General features: G+C 45.7%; 1 protein-coding gene across 5 annotated transcripts in view; it reads right to left on the bottom strand.

The window, feature by feature from the left end:
* Window positions 1–21,421, bottom strand: part of SFXN2 (sideroflexin 2) — a 241,615-nt gene that overhangs the window by 152,970 nt on the left and 67,224 nt on the right. For 3 of the 5 annotated variants that reach the window (XM_086922699.1, XM_086922700.1, XM_086922698.1), the window contains exon 2: window positions 3,618–3,796. In XM_086922699.1, coding sequence (XP_086778825.1) covers window positions 3,618–3,784 — 167 coding nt within the window. In that variant the 5' untranslated portion in view covers window positions 3,785–3,796. Of the gene's footprint in view, window positions 1–3,617; window positions 3,797–7,446; window positions 7,534–21,421 lie in introns of those variants that run through there. The other 2 variants (XM_086922697.1, XM_086922701.1) reach the window with 2 other exon arrangements.

The raw sequence follows: 21,421 nt of genomic DNA, 5'->3' as shown, positions 1-21,421 counted from the left end.
CCTCCCGGGCCAACTGGACGCAGCGCGGCTCCCCTGACGCTGGAGGGGGCTGCGCCGGAGGTGCGGTGACGGGCTGCGGTAAACCCTGTGAGGAGCCCTGGCAGAGAGGAGCCCTGTGACGGCGCAGCGGAGACCCCGGTTCATCTGGATGATAGCGCCCGTCGGTGCTAGATGCGGTGAGTGGGTGGGCCTGCACTAGGTCTGGGCTGCGGAGGTGGGATCGGGCCCGGTGCTAGGCCGCGTCTCAGTTGCTGAGTCTGGTGCGGGGTAGAGGAGCTTTAGGCCGCGGCAGGTGGGGAGGTCACAACGGCGGGCCCGCTGTGCATTGGGCCTCTTTGCTACTGGACGCTGCAAGTGCTCAAGGCTTCTGTGGGGCGGAGAGGACAGTGGAGCCCCCGAAACGACTGTATTGTGTATTGCGCCTACATTGGCTGTTGGGGCTCCTGGTAGCTGTCTTCCTTGCTGTACTTTCCCCAATCACTGCGTCATTCCCTTCCTGGGTGAAGCCGAGGTGGTGTATCACTGCAGATCTGTGAGTTGCAGACACTGAGTGGTTATAACCGGGGCTGATATAGCGCTACAACACACCTGCTGATGCCTGCTGGTAGGGGGGACTATTTATCATGAGCAGTGTGAGGCAGGCAGCTCCGCTAGATTGCTTCATTCCCCCTTGAGCCACCAAGCTGTGAGTCGGGGGGCATCACTTTCTCTGGGGCTCATACCTTTGTTTCTGCAGTTTTCGGCGGGGGGCATCTTCCTTCCATATCTCCCCTCAGTCGCCGCAAGCCTCATCCGCGGCCACCGAACGAGGGGGGGTATACGGGCCCTTACAAACTCCTTGCAGACTAAATTACCCAGGAGCCATAGCGGCGCGACACACTGCCCAGTGACATTTCGCGCCAGGAGGCGCTTGAAAAGCAGTCCAGCCCCCGCGTCGCGGGATCGCGCGCGGGTCAGCGCCCGGGCAAGGGGCGGGCCCTTTGTGGCCCTCAGAGGACCGAGGAGGCCGGGTCGGGGCACCCCTCTTGGATGGTCTCCTAGGACTAAAGATATGACCTGAGGTTTGCTTAAATAGAGAGCAACTATTCAGAGCCTACCAACAATTGTTCCTGTTTATTTTTTTATTCCGTAGCCCTTTAGTCTTTTTAAGACCTCCTAGATATCCATTGTTCTCACTCAAGGTGCGTGCAGCTGGATAATTAGCTAGTCGCACCATGACTTCTAAAGGGTCAGCCAAACAATCTGCCTCGCAAGGAGGGTCATTAAAGGGGAAACTGGACCTATATTTAACTAGGGTAACATCGGCATTTGAGTCAATAGGACATAGCCTCCCTAAAGACACCTTAGGTAGCAAACGATCCCCTCCAATCCTAATTGGCTCGCCAAACTCTTTATTACAGAGGGAATTAAATGCAATTTGCAAAACTAGGTATATCCCCATTGAACAGGGATTTGAACAATCCAGCCCCACAACATGCCCTATGGGTACTGGAAGCTCTCAGTTTAGGAATTCGCATCAACCTAATAAAAGTCCACTGGATGTCCCAGTTGTAATTACAGATAAAATTACCACCCAGGGGTTAGCACATCCTTATGTTCCTTCCCAGAGTATAAAACGAAAAGGTATGAAATATAAGGGGAAACCATCAAAATATCGAAAAACAACTCTAAATCCCTCTTTGGTTACTGTCACCACCACCCCCGAGATACCCAAAGCGGGTCAAATACTGGAAACCCCTATGTCCCTTTTACCATCTATTTTGTTGGCCCACATTGAAAAATTGGTAAAAACTCTATTATCCCCGCTCATTGAAAGGTTAGAGAGCATTGGGGAAAAGCTCTCAACACTAGACAATAATACTAAGCCAACTAAGCCAAACAAGCAATCTCAGAGAACTGCTGCCACAAAAATGTCGGACACGACAGCACACAGTAAAATTGCCCAGAATAACCCTCTTGGTCCTGTACTGTCAGTTATTAAAAACAAGGAGGTAGCCAATGAACTGACAAAGGCCCATAGCTCTGTTCCCAGAGCTGGGCGGTCGAAAGTAGGTAAATGTTCTGATGGGCTAGCCGGGAGTAATAGATCGATAAATTTACCGCCAGAGGCAGCACCCTACGTATGTGTCCTCTCGGGGGTGCCTGTGCTCGCCACCGGGAAGATTGAAGGTCACCAGGACCTCAAAAATAAAGTCCAGTTCTGGCTGATAAAAAATAGACCGCTTCCATCCAACATTAACGGGACAATCCTAAATGTCAGAAGGGTGGGGTGGATAGGCTCCCGTCCTAAGAACATAACGGGAGACCTGGTCATTGTCAACTTCCGGCACAACTTGGTAGTCCCCTACCTACAAAGCTGGGAGACACAAATAGGAGATGGGCCCATATCAACACTTGAATTGTGTGATTTTTACCCAAGATCTGCATATTCGCCAAGCAATAGGTGGAGTGTAGAGGGATACCACCGGGAGGGCAGGAGGGGCCCTGTACCAAATAGTTATCAGCAGTTACCCTCCCCAAAACTACCAGAACCTACCCCTTAGCCCAGATATGTTACCCTGATAGATCAAGGACTTTACTCCTATCAACTTCGTATTGTTTGATTGTAAGGAAATCTGATGTATTTTTATCTTGAATTTTATTGTCATTTTAATGTAAATGATTTCTGTATTTTGTACGCTTTTATGGTTAATAATCTTAACCGAATAAAGTATCTATTGATTGATTGATTGCAGAGAGCAAGGGTGCTTCTGTTTTGAACAACTGTAGGGCAGTTCCATGGGCTTCTCCTGACAGTTTTGTGCCGGACTAGAAGCTGAATGTTTCAACTGCTGTCCTTATTGGAGCCTCGTAGGTTGCTTCAACTGCACTTGTGTCGTCCTAAGATGTCGGGTTACAACTGTATGATTTTGATATGGTTACCAATTGTGGGAATTAACATGCATTAAAACACATTTTTAATGCTCTGGACATTAGAATTGTGTCTGGAAGCTTGCAAGAGGCCCGTCATTCAAAGAGATTACATTAATGTTAAGGATTGTGACAAGAAAGAGAAGGACTCTGATAAGGAAGGTTGGCAGTAAGGAACAGGGGCATGCCCGGTACAATTTCCTTAGCATCTGTATTTACAGAACATTTTGAATTTGCACTGGATGAAACAACATATTTTTAACAATATGTTCTTTTTATAGATCTTGTCTTTCAAGTATATTCCTGTTCCATTTCACTTTCAATCTCGGTAGTGTGGGCCCCCTGTGGAGCTGACAGCAGTAAGTTAAAAGCAGCGCTGGATTTCAATATTCATAAACTGTCAAACACATCACAGGTGCAGCTTCGGAGAACAGGCGGTTTAAATATCTAAATAGTCACAAAAGAACAAGCAGGGCAGAGAGAAAAGTATGGTCTGATGTTCACTAGTGTCAACCACTTATCCTTACCAAGCTAAACACACTCACAAAAATGCCAGCCCATTCCCATCAAAACAGCAATGGCTTCTTCCTTCATGTGGACTACATATCCCACACTGCATGCAGCTGATCAAGGCAAACACAGGCCTGGAGTAGAGTTCATGGTATTTCGGTTACTTGGGCCACTGAAGTCAGACGGAGGTAGTTTACCTGCAGCTTTGGACGAGTATTTTAGCATTATCCAACTCGTGTTCTGAAGCCATCACGGTTCTGGGGTCGGTGATGTTAAAAAAGTGCTTCAGCCGTCCAACAAACGAGTTCTGGTCCCACCGTGGGGCGTCAATGTTAAACCCTGCTGGGACCATCGCGGCTGCCATTGTGCTTCAGAACTGTAAAGGGCGAGAAAGCATCCATGGAATGAATGTAAAGCTTTCACAAATGTGCATTCAATGCACTTTTAAAATTATAAGAAACAAAAGAAAGTTATCCTAAAATAAATTAAATAGTACTTACAGCTAGATTCATCAAGCATTTTTGCGAGCTCAAACGGTGCGAATCGCAAAATTCCGCCGTTTGTGCCCGCAAAAATGGCATTTGGAATTCATCAATGGGTCATGAACTCGCAATTTGAAAAATCGCAAATAATTGCGATTTCTCAAATTGCGATCGCATTTAAGGAATCTCAATTAGAGATTCCTTAAATGCTATTCATGAACCTTTGAAAAATTGCGAATTCGCAATTTTTTACCGCTATTTACCGCGAAGTCTGACTTCGTGGTAAATAGCGAAAACTTATAAAAATGCACATTAGTGTGTGGACATGTGTGTGCGCAACATCAGTCTACATTGACAGTTCAGGGGTGCTACAGGGTGTCCTTTGGACACCCCTGGCACGCTTTGGCCCATAGGAATGAATGGGGAGTCAATCCTTATTTGCGATTAGCAATTTGCTAATCGCAAATAAGGAGGCTGTAGGAATCGCAATTTATTTTGCGATTTCTACATGAATCCCGATTTGCAAGTTCTTAATAGCGATTCCTTAATAATCGCTATTAAGGACTCGCAAATCGGGCCATTGATGAATCTGGGTGTTAATTTCTAAAATGTTAGTGACAGTGCGATCACTGCTAGAAAACGAATGTAAAGGCCTCAAGGAGGTAGCAGTTTACCCTGGGACAGTTCGAGTTGTTGGGTCTGAGCGCAGCCTCCTCATTTTTCAGAGGTTTTCATTTGTCACTGATCACCTGCTGCACTCGACCCCTTCACTGACCTTGAGAAGAACATTTGTCGATAACCCGTTTTAGATGAGTCAAGAGTACATTTTGTCATGACAGCGCGAATTCAAACAAACGAATCAAAAAATCATATCTAGCATGTTCTGCAAAACAGCGTTATTTGTTTTATATACATTGAAAAGCAAAGATATACTTTAGAATCATTAGCAACACATTGTTAAACGTAGGTGTTCCGTTTGATACAGAGATGCAATTATTTCTCTACTGGGCTCTGGGTACAATAGCTGTATTTATAGAGGCAATGCTGATCTTTTGACGATGAGTACGAGTAAGTAGATTACAAATGTTAAAGAATGGGTGCATTTTCTGGAGAACTTGGAATTATCACGTTCCTTATTTAAAATATATATCAAGTATCACCACAAACTCGGACTCAACACGAGATTTGCAATCTTGACTGGAAATGGCATTAAAGACTTGGGACTTGATTATGAGTTTGGAAGGGGGGTGGCACGCCACTGCCACGCGCCCACAACGCCAGACTCAACTGCGCCCCCCCATTACAAGTTGTAATCCAGGTGGGCAGTCCTGTGGTGGCTGGCACACGGTGCTGCCTTTTTAAGGTTCATAGGAGAGCCCTAGAAAGGCAATGCTGAGGGACCGCCACAGCGCGTTCCAAAACAGCATGGACTGTAAAGCCCATGCCATGCAGGAACTGGGGGTGCAGAAAGACAAACTCATGCGCCGAGGCACCTGTAGGGCTCTCTCAATTTCCACACCCCCCACGCATTTCATGGTGGCTCATCACCATGAAAAGGAGAGCCGTGAGGAAACTCATAATATGGTTGGCGGTGCAGCTGCGGCACCACCAGCATATTATGGTCTCAGACCGCTGCAAGACCGCCACAGGATCAAGGATCCCGGTAGCAGAAGCGATCCTGTGGCAGGCCTGCCGCCATACTTGTAATACAGCTGGTGGACAGCTAGTCTGGCGGTCCAGTGACCGCCACCACGGGTCCAGCAGGAACTCGTAATCGGGCCTTTAGTAATAACAGTGATCGATCATTTTATGTATGGTGTGACACTTTCAACCAGTCTTTATCAAATATTGGTAAAATTACGTATAGGTGGTGATGCATTCTGCAGAGGATTGACAACGTTCTCTTCTTTCTCGATCAGATTTATATGAGAGAGAACATGGAAAGGTGCAACACAGATCCAATCCTGGTATTATCACTATTGTCCCTCTCTTTAGAGCAATTGGCCATAATGTACAGAGAACCACTGGTGCAGATCTGGCCTTTAACACTACCACACAAGCACACAATTACAGAGATGCTTATGGCGCTGGATGATCTTAATCTCACTATTGAAGAAACAGAAATGTGAGAGCCTGCGAGCATATAACATGCTCAAGCAAAGCCATGAAATTGTAGATTTGTGGTACCTTTATATTTAATCCTGACTTCTGACAATAAAGAAGTGACATGCATGGTGGCCCTAGAGCCTAGAATCCACAAAACCCTGGACAGAGGCCTACGGTCAGCAGACGTAGACCTGGAATTGCTGTAACCTTCAACGCAACAGACACTCAAGTAAATCAACGTCATCTGGCAGGAAGGCAGTGGGCAAAAAAAAAGAGGACAGGGTGATGGGGTTTGGGGAAATGGTCAATTTGAGTTAATTGTTCAAATTAAGAATGGGGAAAAGATGCATATCACAGTGTCAATTGAGACATTTTTCAATCAGTTTTTAGTGTGCGCCAGAGAATGTGCAACAAGGTCATCAGAGTCACCGCCTGCAGCAGTGGAAAGAACATTTCAGCCAAAAATCTCCTTGTTCTCACTAAGAATGATTGTAAAACAGCAACTACGGCACATGGGGGAATTGGGTGCATGCAACAATATACCATGGTGCAGCCCCCACACCACCATCCTGCAAACATTAAATGTTAAGGTACTTACTGGTAGAAGCAACAAGACAACCTCTCGCACACACATGAAAGGGCCCAGACACACAGGAGAGGTGCAAACATGTAACAGACATGCAAGACGTAGGCTGCAGTGCAGTCTTTTCTCACGCACAAAAAAGGCAAAGCGATCAAGCTTCACAGTCTGAATAGGTATAGCATAAACAACGGTATAGTGCTTTTAGATCTATCCGCTGTGCAGAATTTGTGTAAGAAGGTGGCGATGGTAGTAGCTGGAACAACACTTTGACACCTTGGCTTGAGTCCTTATATGGCACTAGAAAGAACATTAGAAAGGAAAGTATCCAGATAAGTGAAAACATTCCTAGCAGCTAGATGGAACGGACCAGTGGTTTCCAGCCCCCTAAAATATGTAGCCGATGCCCCTTAAAAGTCTTTCCTGAGATATGAAACAAAGAATTAGGTCACTCCAGCTTTGAACGCCATCCTCAAGATAAGCGAAAGTTATTAATGTAGGGTGTGTGAATGCGTTTTTCCTGGCCATCTGTTTGTGGACTATAATGCAAACCGCAAGGATTAGATTTGGTACGTTTATGCATTTGCCTAGGTAAAAAATAAAATAAAATTTAAAAAAACATGCAACTTGGAACTATCAAGTAAGACATAATTATAGAACAGTATGAAAGGCGACTTACAAATTCATCTGGAGAGTAATATTATTGAATCAAGATGTTTGGAAGCTGCATTATTTAATTGCATTGGTGCTAAATTTGCATTTAGTTCAATTGTGCACCTGTCAAAAAGTAATATAAAGCATTTAAATGCAAAATGATGCTCTAAGAATGTCTTTTTCCTCTCATTTTCGGCCTCTCACCTCTCCTGCGACCACGTCCTTCTCCCTGGAAAGCGACAGTCGCAACTGATCGATCTTCGAGTCGCTGCAAACCCGAGAGAAGTCTACAGTACCAAAAACTGACGAAGCTGGTTAATGAGTGAATGCCAAGGTTTGGCCACTGCTCCAGCCCCCATGGTTAATCTTTCTTTCCCCCGACCGTTCAGAGTTCATTTACATAGAATCTGGACAGTATTTGTCCGCAGCACAATATAAAGCATTTGGGACACGTTTGTGTCTGGTTTTCTTGGCTTTTACTCGTCAACAGTGAACTGTGATCGATAAAAGATAGGTACATCCAGAAGCACTTTTATGGACCTCAGAGAACTGTGCATACAAAATTAATCAGTAGTGGTACAACCATCTAGCCTGTTATTATTAGCACTCATGTACGAATGGAGACATCATATAAAAAAAGACAAATATGCAAATTCCCTATCACTTTTAGCATCCTGCAATCAATGGTCCCCGGCTTTACTTCAACGAAGAATTTGGAAACTGGTCTTACCACCAACTGCACAAGGCCATCGGTGGTCTTTACCGAGCTGCTGAGTGGCAATTTACTATGTTTCAATTAGTCCTTGCTGGCAACACTGACTTCTGGGGCTTGTAGTTTTAACATTGTGTGGAGTCAAAAGTATACATGCTTGTTTAAAGTGCCAGCATTTGTTGACAGTGTCACACATGACTTGGGACACTTAAGAACTGCGCCCCCACCCTGTATTACAAAGTAGGGTCATGCACTCAACTTAATTTGTGCTTAATAGATTTTTGAGAGGGCGTATGTGTTCATTGTATGGGCGTAGTATGTTCATTTTATGGTAAAATAACCTGCTATTTTCCCTGTCAGTTCTAGTTGGTGCAGAGCTCTGGGGAGCACCCTGTGTACGTTTCAAAGTTACAGTAAGACGTCATCTGCACATAAAGAAATTAGATGCCAGTGCCCACACTCCTCTATGCCGTTGATCATCTCCTTTCTCATATGACAAGCAAGTGGTTCCATAGTTAGGGACTTCATTATAGTTAATTGAGATAACTATAACTGGTGAATATCAGTGTTTTTCGTTTAAAATGGTAAGTTTTAACTAACATTTTCATACATACACGTTACTGGAATGTGGTTCCAAAGGCGGTACTGGCACTTGGCCAACAGACAATAAATTATTTGCACCAAACTTTCACTTCGAATAAAGAGCAATCATTTGAGCAAAGTGGTAAAGATTTGACCAGTTATTATTTCAGAAGGTAGATAGCATTCCAAAAACAGTCTTCCAAACATGGCTGCACAAGCCTTGGTCCTTTTTAGATCTTGCTTACAAGCAATCTTGCAAGCAGTCTAGTTTTGAAAGATGTATTATGAACTTACAGTGGGCTTGAAGCCATTCACTGCTTTCTTGTGTTTGGGTTTATTGTCACTCTCATTTACTTGCATCTTATTCTTTCACTTTCCTTCCTCTGCTTGTGTTGGTCACCTCAATGGAGCATAAACTTTCCACAAATGTTTTCATTGCCTGACTTCTATCGTCCACTGCTCACATTTAAGGAACAGCTTTTTTTCTTTTTGTTTAACCCCTTCGCTGCGGCGGAATAGCCGCTTAAGCGCTAAGGGCTGGGGCGGCCACGTGGCAGTTCCGTGCTTGTGACGGAACCGCTCCGTCACGGCTCGCGGGTGAGCTGTGCTTGCGACGGAACGGTTCGGTCACGAACTCGCCCGCCCATTAAATCGTCAGCGTAGGTGCGGAATTCGCGCCGCGCAGGCGCGGCGAGCGGGCCGTCACAGAACTGTTCCGTCACAAGCACAGCTCACCCGAGGCTTGTGACGGAACTGTTCCGTCACAAGCATGCAAGGGGTTAAGCACTCAATGATAGTGCATGTGTTTTCCAGTGTTTCACCCCTGCCAAATATCAGCCCCCCCATATTGCTTTCTGATCATTTGCTTCTATCTCTCTCTCTTGTGCTTCTCACTCCCAAGCTCCCTTGCTTCATGTCGTTCTCTTCAATATGTGCTTCTCCCTCTAACCAGTGTTGTTGTCTCCCCCACAAATATCTGCCTCTGCTAGCTCCATGTTGCTCCCTCCTCACCCCATCTTTAGCTCATTCATTGCTCACAACAACCTCAATGGCTTTCTGTTACCTTTTTTCATCAATTCATTTTTTTCACCTCCTATCACTTCAATTGTCTCTGGCGCTCCTATCCCCTGCCCACTCATGTTGCTTTCCCCAACCCCTTACCTGCACTCACTTCTCTAATAAGTGCTTCTACATAGCTCCTCACCTCTCCATATAGATTCTGTAAAAACATTTTGGAGAGGCTTGGCTGCTGCCATTTGTTGCTAGGTTGACCTTTTTAAATGTGCATTTGTGCCACAGAGCCTTAAAAAAGCCACAAACGGGCCGGGGTCTGCAGCCAAGTGATTCACTCCTCATATGAATGAGAAATGGAAACACCAATGGCCTTCTGAAGTAAAGAACTCAACACAATAAAATTACGAGATCAATTTAGAAAAATATAGAATACTATGGCCCATATGTATCATCAACCTGATTTGCGATTCCCAAATAGCGATTTTTAAGAATTCTCTATTTGAGAATCGCAAATAGGTATGTATGTACAAAATCGCATTTTTTTGCGATTTCTTAAAATTCCTTAATTGCGATTAGCAAATTGCGAATCGCAATTAAGGAATACTTTCCTATTCATTTCTATGGGCCAGGAGGCCCATAGGAATGAATGGGAAGTTATTCTTAATTTGCGATTCACAATTTGCTAATCGCAAATTGAGAATCATTTCAAGGGTGCAGGGGTGTCCAAAGGAGACCCTGTTGCAGCCCTGAAATATGCATGGGTGCACATGTGGCGCACATACATGCCATAAGGGCATGTATGTGCGTCACGTGGCACTTTGAAAAATGCAAAAATGTGCATTTTTCAAGGAATTCGCAACTTACCACCAACTAGAAGTTGGTGGTAATTTGCGATTCCTTAAGGACATTTTGCAATTTTTTTTTGCTTCATACATTGCTTTTAAGGAATCGCAAAATTGCGATCCCTTAAATGCAATTGCAAAATAAGGAATCGCAAATTTTGCGATACCTTGTTTTGCACCACATTTTGCTTCATACATACCATTTAGCAAATTCGCATTCGCGAATTTCGGCCTTTGCGAATGCGAATTTGCTTGATACATATGGCCCTTAATGAGGAAAAACACTCCATGATCAACAAAATAGGTTAGGGGGATCCACAGATGTGGATTTTTAAAATTTTAAGGCACAAGGTGCCTAGAACGAGTTGAGCACTATGTAAAAAACATAGTTTGCTGTGGATGAGTATCGAGGAGTAAATACAGACCGACAGCGATAGAGCAGAGGTCCAATGCACCAAGTATATTGTTGTGGTTAAAGGTTTTACCTTCAGTCTTATTCTACAATTGCTAGGAAAGTTTCTTCTGTTTGGTCCTGCAGCCTCCAGCTCCAAGGGGCAGGCTTCTGGGCACCAGGTCTCTCTCAAGCCAGTTCTCCAGTAGGCGCTAGTGCTCTTAACTCAGCTGGGCCATCTTGAATTAAGGACTCATTCTATTTTTTTGTGTCCCCGTAGGAGGTAGACTGGAGGCCGACAACTTGACAATTGAAGAATAGTTCCAGCCCCTTTCAGCAGCAGCCGGGATTCAGAAGTCAGGGTTCCTCTTCCAGCAGGGCCTTCTTCAGATGAGGTCTTCCTAGGTCCAGGAATGTTCCCGAGATAGTGGTGGTTGAGGTGCCAGATTTATCCTGTGTAAAAGGTAATGATGGAGGACATCTACTGCTCACTCCTATTTTTTTGCTGTCCCCCTACTTTCATTTGTAGCATTTACACTAAGACTTACTGTAAAATTATCCAGGAGCCCTATTTCAAGATGGTGGTACCCAGCTGTCACCAGGCGCATCCATTTTCAGGTTTGTTAGAAATTGGATTGTTGGTTGACTGTGGTGTGAGCCCTGGTCAAGCAACAACTACAATCCCTTGCCGGGTTATCCACAAAAAGTCACTAAACTAACCTTTGCTTATCCATAGGTATCTTGGCACAAAAAGCAGTTAGGCTAAAATTAGAAGCAATATGTAAAGTATTTATACAGCACAGAAACAGAAATAAAGTGAAAACACAACACAAGAAAAATCTCAAACCAATTTAAAAAACGAGAGTAAATTTGATTACATTATTTGACACCAAAACGACAAAACTCCAATCAGTTGAACTGGAGTTATGAATTTCAAAATGTTTATTAAAACCTAGTTCGAGAGACTAAGCCAAAGTCGAAAAAGATGGCTGAGCGTAATGGAGGGGTGGATCAGACACAAAAAGTGGATTGGGCTCAGACAGCGCCTACTTTCAGACTTTAGCCTTGATTTGGAGCAGTGGTGAAGCTTTCTACGTTGGGACTTAGTCTCTGAAACTGAAGTCGAAAATCACCAGTGGGACAAGGCAAAGGGCTGTAGCCAAAGACACTTCCAAGAGGTGGCATACCCCTTTTGTGCAGGACCACTGAAAAGGATTTGCTGCAGCAGAGAAGAAAGTAGCGGGAAAAGCAGCAAAGTAAATCTGACCGATGATGCACCTGGAGAGGATAGGCGAGTAGGCTAGTCTTCTGGGTTTTCAGAGCAGTTTTTTTGTCAAAAAATTGTTACGTCCCCACTCAAGGATTTTGGCTGTCTGGGTACCTTTAGTACCACTTCTAATGGTTCTGGATTGGAAGGGCACTACTTGGAGGGTCAGGACTCGCTCAAGCTGGGTCAAAGTGTGGGTTCAAGATTGAGGAAGAATTTTATTTTCCTGTTGCTCTGAATAGGAGGCCAGCAAACCGGCCCTATGTCAGTCACTCTGGAGGTCCTGAGACAGATGAAAATCCAGTCCTTAAACCCAGTCAGAAGGCAGCCGGGCAGCAGTCCTTCAGCGCATTAGTCCAGTAGAAAGGCAGTCCTTCCTGCAGCACAGCAGTCCTTCTTCCTGGCAGAGTATCCACAGGTCCAGAAGCGTACTAAGAGTTGGTGTCTGAGGTACCATATTTATATCCTGATGCCTTGTTTCTGGAAGATGGGAGAAACTTCTAGACAGTGGCTTTGAAGTACATGGAATTTCCTGCCTCCCCCGCCCTGGCTCCAAGTTGGCTACAGTGACAATGTGGGATTGTTAGGCCCTTTGTGTGAAGGCAGAGCACAGGCTATTCAGTTGCAAGTGGGGCTGTGCTCAGCCCCGTCCCCTATCCTGCTAGCAGATGGGCCATTCAGTCACACCTAATCCCTCTATTGTGTGACTGTCTGGGAGGAATTTTCTATATCTAGCTGACAGTTGCATCCACTTACGTGACCCAAGCCAGGTTACAGGAACAGAAGGACTAAGGGTGGGAAAGGGTCAACTTTCTAAAAGTGGCATTTTCACAATTAGAATAAAAGTCTGACTTTACCATTAAGGATGATTTATCATTACAATTTCATGGACACCAAACATGACATAGCTACCTGCTCACAATTGGGAATTACGCCATATTAAATGTAATAAGGAATCATCAATTTTACCCTAAGGGAGGAATAGGCCATACAGTAGTGAAAAACGAATTTAGAAGTACATGTTCCACCATTCAATTACACAGCACCCTGCCCTATGGGCTACCTACGGCCTACTTTAGGGGAGACATGAAATAAAAGGGCAGTTTAAGGCTTGGCAAGGGAGTTTAAATGCCAAGTCGACATGGCAGTTTAACTCTGGATTCAGGCTGCAGATGGCAGGCCTGGGACATATTTTAAAGTGTTACTTAAGTGGGTAGGCACAATAAGAGTTGCAGGCTCACTAGAAGCATTTAATTGGCAGGCCCTGGGTATATGATATACCACTCTACAAGGGACTTACAGGTAAATTAAATATGCCAATTGGGTATAAGCCAATGTGACCATGTTTTAGGGAGAGAGCACAAGCACTTTAGTACTGTTTAGCATTTGTAAAGTGCACAGTCCTAAGGCCAACAAAAATGAACTCAGCAAAAAAAAAGTGGAAGATAAAGGCAAACTGTTTGGTGGTGACCATGAAGAGAGGGCCTGGTCCAACGAGGTTCATGGCCACTTTTCTACCCAAGAGGGGCAAAACTGATTTTCTATCTTGCTGTGGCCGGGAACAGACTATCTGGTGAGGTCTAGTGCACGAATATGAAAAGACTTTTTACCAACACATAATAACCTTTCTTGGGCTCAGAGGCAAGCCATGTCCTGTGAGCCAGAGTTAACTCTCCCAGCAAAGGATGTGTATTCCAGCTCTGGGTGTGTAATAGGTGGCAGAAATGGTTAGCAGCACTTCAGTGTCTGTAGGCTGGCTTTCAAGGAGGGTCCAGGAAATGAATATTAGAAGCCCTCACTGGCATCTTCAAATAAAAAGAGTTAAAAGAAGGTAGTACTAAAGCTGCCCTTTGTTCTGCTAACTGTTCCTCTCAACTTCCAGCTAGTTAATCCCTGCTAAAGGGTCGCAGTTAATACCCATTAGCCTTTCCTGGTCTCAAAAGCAAGCCAATGCCTCTGAGCCAGAGTTGTTAACTATCCCCGCCAAGGATGTGTATTCTAGCTCTGGAGGCATGATGACTGGCAGAACTGGTTTAAGCAGTATTTTTTTTTAATAGTTACCTTTCTGCTTAAGTTATCAAAAATCTAATTTTACCATTAAGTCCGGTTTTAAAAACCTAAGCAGGAAAAAACGTTGAAGGTTTTATTTTGTCCTTTTCTAAGTGGAGGTGGAAAATAAATATCTTACCCCCACCACGGCCAAAAAAGACTAGCAGGGCCTACATTATGAAATAGCTTTTGGATGTTATTTCACCCTATGGGCACACTGACACCAATATGCAGTGTGTCCTATTTTTATACAGTAGCGCACATTACATTTACAAACTTGTTAAACCTGCCCGTATAAAGCTCTGCATGCCCCCAATGGCAGTAAATCACGAACAGGAGCAGTGTGAGCATCACATATCAAACCATACATACAGCATGCTTCCGTTGTGTACAGAACTTGAATTCTGGAAGCGAGTTGTTAAAAATTCTGACATCTATTGACTGGGAACAGAACTAAGACAGCCTGATTTACCAAATGCCACAATGCGGTCAAAGGGCCCAAGTTTGATCGGACAAACCATTTTAACACCACTATCTAAGCAATGGTGCAGTGTCTAATCCGACCCACTGTTTAGGAGCATGATCTGTTGTTCATGAGCATGTTTGAGTTTTCGTTATTGCCCACATCTTTTCCAATCTCAACTCTTGATTGTGTGTAAACAGAACTTGCTGACACATACACCCATCCCCCCAGGGGTTTATTATCCCCTCTCTACGGTCTGAAGATATCCAGTTGTTCCTCCAACCACTTTCAAACCTTGAATACCCAGATCATCTACACAAATCTCGTCATTCTAAAGGGAGGCACATGTAAATTGTGCTTGTTCCAAAAACACAATTGAGAAATGTCCGTTATTAGCACCTAGGTCTAGTGTTCTTTCAGATGGAGATATAAGAGAAACAGAAAACAAGCATTTGCAATGCAATAGGTCTCGCATTAGGAAAGTTTGAGCTATTGGTATTGTAAATTACACATTTTTTTATTTATGTGTTGGTTTTGAAAATAGCGAAATTAATAGCTTTGTCATTTACAATGCCAATAGTTTTAACTTTTGCAAAAATTACACCTGTAGCATTTGTAATGCAATATGTGTTTACGTGACTTAGATGTATTGATATTACAAATAACAATGGCTTTAAATTTTTTAAAATAATTAATACTTAAAAGTTATGGTAATTTATAATGGCAATAGCTTAAACTTTTGTAAATAACTTTTGTAAAGATTATGTTCAGTGTATTTTATTGTGCCGAAAATCCAAGAACAGAAGTGAAATATTAACATCTTTTTGCGACATTTGTAATAAAGCTTGAAACATTGAGAGAGCATATTTGAACCAGTTTGCACAGATTGATGCTGTGGTGGCGCTGAGTGATGTTGTGGTGGCGCTGGGTGATGTTGTGGTGGTGACGAGTGATGCTGTGGCGTTCAGTGATGCTGTGGTGGCGCTGAGTGATGTTGTGGTGCCCCTGAGTGATGCTGTGGTGGTGTGATAGATATATAGAGTGAGGGCGATAGATAAGAGTGAGGGCGATAGATAGATAGATAGAGTGAGGGCAATAGATAGATAGATAGATAGATAGATAGATAGATAGATAGAGGGCGACAGTAAACATCCCGTATTCGAGGAATTTACTGTGTGCAATTTTAATATTGATTCAACGTTTCAAAGCGTCCCCTCGAGCACCTGTGTTATGCTACTAATATAAATGAATTCTAAGATGTTAATCACTGTAACCAAACAAAAGGAGGCGGACATGTGGGCTCTGGCTTCAAAGGCACAAAACCTGAGTTCAGATCTTAGTTCCTGCACATAGGCAAAGCGTCTTATCTGACAGTTTTGGGCTTCTGAGCGGGCGGGCACAGTGAGTGCTGCGAAGCCGGACTACCAGTGTGCTCATTGCTTTGACTGCCTCCTTACAGTTTTTTTTCTATCCAGCCATAAAGTGAAGGCACCTCAGCAAGCTAACTACACCACATATTTCTGTGTGGAACAAGAAGTATCTGGGGTCTGATTCTAGTCGGGGCGAGTTAGACGTTTATCCTTTTTTGACCAACAAAGTCAGTTTGAAATGGACAGTAAAATAAATAAAACACACTGCACGCCTTCTGCTGTGGGCTCAGAGACGAGAATGGACAGGGAAGGAAGGCCCGGCAGAAGAGCTGTTATGTCTGATGCTTGTGGATGGCTTATGCTTGTGGATGTCTGATGCATGATGTTTGTGGATGCCAGACGCTTGTGGATGCCAGACGTTTGTGGATGCCAGACGCTTGTGGATGCCAGACGCTTGTGGATGCCAGACGCTTGTGGATGCCAGACGCTTGTGGATGCCAGACGCTTGTGGATGCCAGACGCTTGTGGATGCCAGACGCTTGTGGATGGCTGATGCTTGTGGATGGCTGAAGCTTGTGGATGGCTGAAGCTTGTGAATGCCTGAAGCTTGTGCATGCCTGAAGCTTGTGCATGCCAGACCGTTTTTGGATGCCAGACGCTTGTGGATGTCTGCTGGGTGATGCTTGTGGATGCCTGATGCTTGTGGATGTGTGATGCGTGATACTTGCGGATGCCTGATGCTTGTGGATGCCTGATGCTTGTGGAGGTCTGATGCTTCTGGATGTTTGTGGATGTCTGATGCTTCTGGATGCCTGATGCTTCTGGATGCCGGATGCTTCTAGATGCCTGATGCTTCTAGATGCCTGATGCTTCTAGATGCCTGATGCTTCTAGATGCCTGATGCTTCTAGATGCCTGATGCTTCTAGAGGCCTGATGCTTCTGGATGCCTGATGCTTCTGGATGCCTGATGCTTCTGGATGCATGATGCTTCTGGATGCCTGATGCTTCTGGATGCCTGATGCTTGTGGATGCCTGATGCTTGTGGATGTGTGATGCGTGATACTTGCGGATGCCTGATGCTTGTGGATGCCTGATGCTTGTGGAGGTCTGATGCTTCTGGATGTTTGTGGATGTCTGATGCTTCTGGATGCCTGATGCTTCTGGATGCCGGATGCTTCTAGATGCCGGATGCTTCTAGATGCCTGATGCTTCTAGATGCCTGATGCTTCTAGATGCCTGATGCTTCTAGATGCCTGATGCTTCTAGATGCCTGATGCTTCTAGAGGCCTGATGCTTCTGGATGCCTGATGCTTCTGGATGCCTGATGCTTCTGGATGCATGATGCTTCTGGATGCCTGATGCTTCTGGATGCCTGATGCTTCTGGATGCCTGATGCTTCTGGATGCCTGATGCTTCTGGATGCCTGATGCTTCTGGATGCCTGACGCTTGTGGATGTCTGACGCTTGTGGATGTCTGACGCTTGTGGATGTCTGACGCTTGTGGATGTCTGTTGCTTGTGTATGTCTGTCGCTTGTGTATGTCTGTTGCTTGTGTATGTCTGTTGCATGTGTATGTCTGATGCTTGTGGATGTCTGATGCTTGTGGATGCCTGATGCTTGTGGACGCCTGATGCTTCTGGATGTCTGACGCTTGTGGATGTCTGACGCTTGTGGATGTCTGACGCTTGTGGATGTCTGACGCTTGTGGATGTCTGACGCTTGTGGATGTCTGACGCTTGTGGATGTCTGTTGCTTGTGTATGTCTGTTGCTTGTGTATGTCTGTTGCTTGTGTATGTCTGTTGCTTGTGTATGTCTGTTGCATGTGTATGTCTGATGCTTGTGGATGCCTGATGCTTGTGTATGTCTGATGCTTGTGGACGTCTGATGCTTCTGGATGTTTGTGGATGTCTGATGCTTCTGGATGTCTGATGCCTGATGCTTGTGGATGTTTGATGCTTGTGGATGTTTGTTGCTTGTGGATGTCTGTTGCTTGTGGATGTCTGTTGCTTGTGGATGTCTGTTGCTTGTGGGTGTCTGATGCCTGATGCTTGAGTATGTCTGTTGCTTGTGGGTGTCTGTTGCTTGTGGGTGTCTGTTGCTTGTGGGTGTCTGTTGCTTGTGGGTGTCTGTTGCTTGTGGGTGTCTGTTGCTTGTGGGTGTCTGTTGCTTGTGGGTGTCTGTTGCTTGTGGGTGTCTGTTGCTTGTGGGTGTCTGACGCTTGTGGATGTCTGGCGCTTGTGGATGTCTGGCGCTTGTGGATGTCTGGCGCTTGTGGATGTCTGGCGCTTGTGGGTGTCTGGCGCTTGTGGATGTCTGGCGCTTGTGGATGTCTGGCGCTTGTGGATGTCTGGCGCTTGTGGATGTCTGGCGCTTGTGGATGTCTGGCGCTTGTGGATGTCTGACGCTTGTGGATGCCTGACGCTTGTGGATGCCTGACGCTTGAGGATGCCCGATGCCTTTGGATGTCTGATGCTTGTGGATGCCTGACGCTTGAGGATGCCTGCTGCTTGAGGATGCCTGACGCCTTTGGATGTCTGATGCTTGTGGATGTCTGGCGCTTGTGGGTGTCTGGCGCTTGTGGGTGTCTGGCGCTTGTGGGTGTCTGGCGCTTGTGGGTGTCTGGCGCTTGTGGGTGTCTGGCGCTTGTGGGTGTCTGGCGCTTGTGGGTGTCTGGCGCTTGTGGGTGTCTGGCGCTTGTGGATGTCTGGCGCTTGTGGATGTCTGATGCTTGTGGATGTCTGACGCCTGTGGATGCCCGACGCTTGTGGATGCCTGACGCTTGTGGATGCCTGACGCTTGTGGATGCTTGACGCTTGAGGATGCCTGATGCCTTTGGATGTCTGATGCTTGTGGATGCCTGACGTTTGTGGATGTCTGATACCTGATGCGTGTGGATGTCTGATGCGTGTGGATGTCTGATGCGTGTGGATGTCTGATGCGTGTGGATGTCTGATGCGTGTGGATGTCTGATGCGTGTGGATGTCTGATGCGTGTGGATGTCTGATGCGTGTGGATGTCTGATGCGTGTGGATGTCTGATGCGTGTGGATGCCTGATGCGTGTGGATGCCTGATGCGTGTGGATGTCTGAGGCGTGTGGATGTCTGAGGCGTGTGGATGTCTGAGGCGTGTGGATGTCTGAGGCGTGTGGATGTCTGAGGCGTGTGGATGTCTGAGGCGTGTGGATGTCTGAGGCGTGTGGATGTCTGATGCGTGTGGATGTCTGATGCGTGTGGATGTCTGATGCGTGTGGATGTCTGATGCGTGTGGATGTCTGAGGCGTGTGGATGTCTGAGGCGTGTGGATGTCTGAGGCGTGTGGATGTCTGAGGCGTGTGGATGTCTGAGGCGTGTGGATGTCTGAGGCGTGTGGATGTCTGAGGCGTGTGGATGTCTGAGGCGTGTGGATGTCTGAGGCGTGTGGATGTCTGAGGCGTGTGGATGTCTGAGGCATGTGGATTTCTGACGCTTGTGGATGCCTGAGGCTTGTGGATGCCTGAGGCTTGTGGATGCCTGAGGCTTGTGGATGCCTGACGCTTGAGGATGCCTGATGCCTTTGGATGTCTGATGCTTGTGGATGCCTGACGCTTGTGGATGTCTGACGCTTGTGGATGTCTGACGCTTGTGGATGTCTGACGCTTGTGGATGTCTGACGCTTGTGGATGTCTGACGCTTGTGGATGTCTGTTGCTTGGTGAGGTCTGTTGCTTGTGGATGTCTGTTGCATGTGGATGTCTGTTGCATGTGGATGCCTGATGCTTGTGGATGCCTGACGCTTGTGGATGTCTGACGCTTGTGGATGTCTGACGCTTGTGGATGTCTTACGCTTGTGGATGTCTGACGCTTGTGGATGTCTGACGTTTGTGAATGCTTGAAGCTTGTACATGCCAGACGCTTGTACATGCCTTACGCTTGTGCATACTTGCCGCTTGTGGATGCCTGACGCTTGTGGATGCCTGACGCTTGTGGATGCCTGACGCTTGTGGATGCCTGACGCTTGTGGATGCCTGACGCTTGTGGGTGTCTGACGCTTGTGGGTGTCTGACGCTTGTGGGTGTCTGACGCTTGTGGGTGTCTGACGCTTGTGGGTGTCTGACGCTTGTGGATGTCTGACGCTTGTGGATGTCTGATGTTTGTGGATGTCTGATGCTTGTCTGTAGGCAAAACATAAAAAGAGACAGAACATTTGCATAATCCTTACAGATCGATTTCCGGTTTCATGTGCAGCCGATCCTGTCCAGGGTTTTGCTTTACATTCTTGAAATTATCGTCCTGTTCATCCATTTTACAGTCAGGACCACAAGACCCAGAATGCAAATCAAAAAAACCTGGACTAGATGAGATAATCACGAAAGGAACTGGCAAACTTGAGAACGTTGCTCATTGGGGAATTTCCCCGATTTATAATCGGGCTTTGACAGACAGGCCGGTAAGAGAAAGAGTAAGTGGTATGTCAGATAACTGACATGCAGCTGTCCTTGCTCAGTTCAGCAAAGCCTTACAGACTGCCAACTTTTGTGGGTCTTGCAGAATTCTATGAGCCCTTAAGCCCAACAGACAGTCTCTCCAAGTCTCTGCTTGTTCAATGCAGCAAAGGTTTTGACTGTCATACTGTGAGGAAGCCAGAAATAAAGAAGAGCATGAGAGATGGGGTAGGCGCAGTGAGGGCATGAGGGAAAGGCGAGAATAGGGAAAGGCAAAGTGAGAGGGAAAAAAGAAACGCAGAAAGAAAGATGGAAAAGAATATGTTCAGGGGTAGGAAAAGAATAAGGAAAGGTGGAAGAAACAAAGGCAAAAAAAAGGACTAGGAAAAATGAGGAAATGGTCCATGGAAAAAATAAGAAAGAACATGAGGAAAAGTACAATAAAACAAGAAACCTGGTAGGAAAGAAGGAGTGAGGAAGAAGGCAAAGATTGGCGGTGAAAGTCCGGACGGAAAGAAGATCGCTGACGTCATCGCAACGTAATACACCAAAGTGGTGATGTCACTTCAAGATTATCATAATACAATCCTTAGCTGTAGCATAATACAGCGTATTTCCTACAACACTACAGGAGGGTCCCTTTTGCTGCTTAATGTCATAGCAGTCAAGCGCTGTTTAATACCGTCAGGCGGTTTCTGAGCGCTAGGCGGTAAAAGTGAATTGAGGTCGGATTAGAATCTAAATGTGGGCGTTAACCAGGTCAGTGCTGACACCACAGAGGGATGCCTGCAATCACGATGTCTGCCTCCCAGAGAAGAGCCGCTGTGTCACAAACCCGATATACAAAACACTCCTATTTTAGGGATACTTCCGCCCCTACAATCTCCTGCAGGTTTGTGCTCCCCGAAGCCGCCTAGAAAGTTTACTGCCTTAACTTCCGTTTTGTACGTGGCGGTGATGTAAACATGCGGCCGTGTTTGACTGGAGTAATTGTGCAAACCTTATTAGCAATATGCATATTTACTGTAGCGCTGTTCGGCAGTAAATGGCTTCGAATGGATATAATT

The sequence above is a fragment of the Lissotriton vulgaris genome, chromosome 5, assembly GCF_964263255.1.
Source record: "Lissotriton vulgaris chromosome 5, aLisVul1.2, whole genome shotgun sequence".
NCBI lineage: Eukaryota > Metazoa > Chordata > Amphibia > Caudata > Salamandridae > Lissotriton > Lissotriton vulgaris.
The sequence above is the reverse complement of the archived record's forward strand: the minus strand, read 5'-3'. Positions and strand labels throughout refer to the sequence as shown.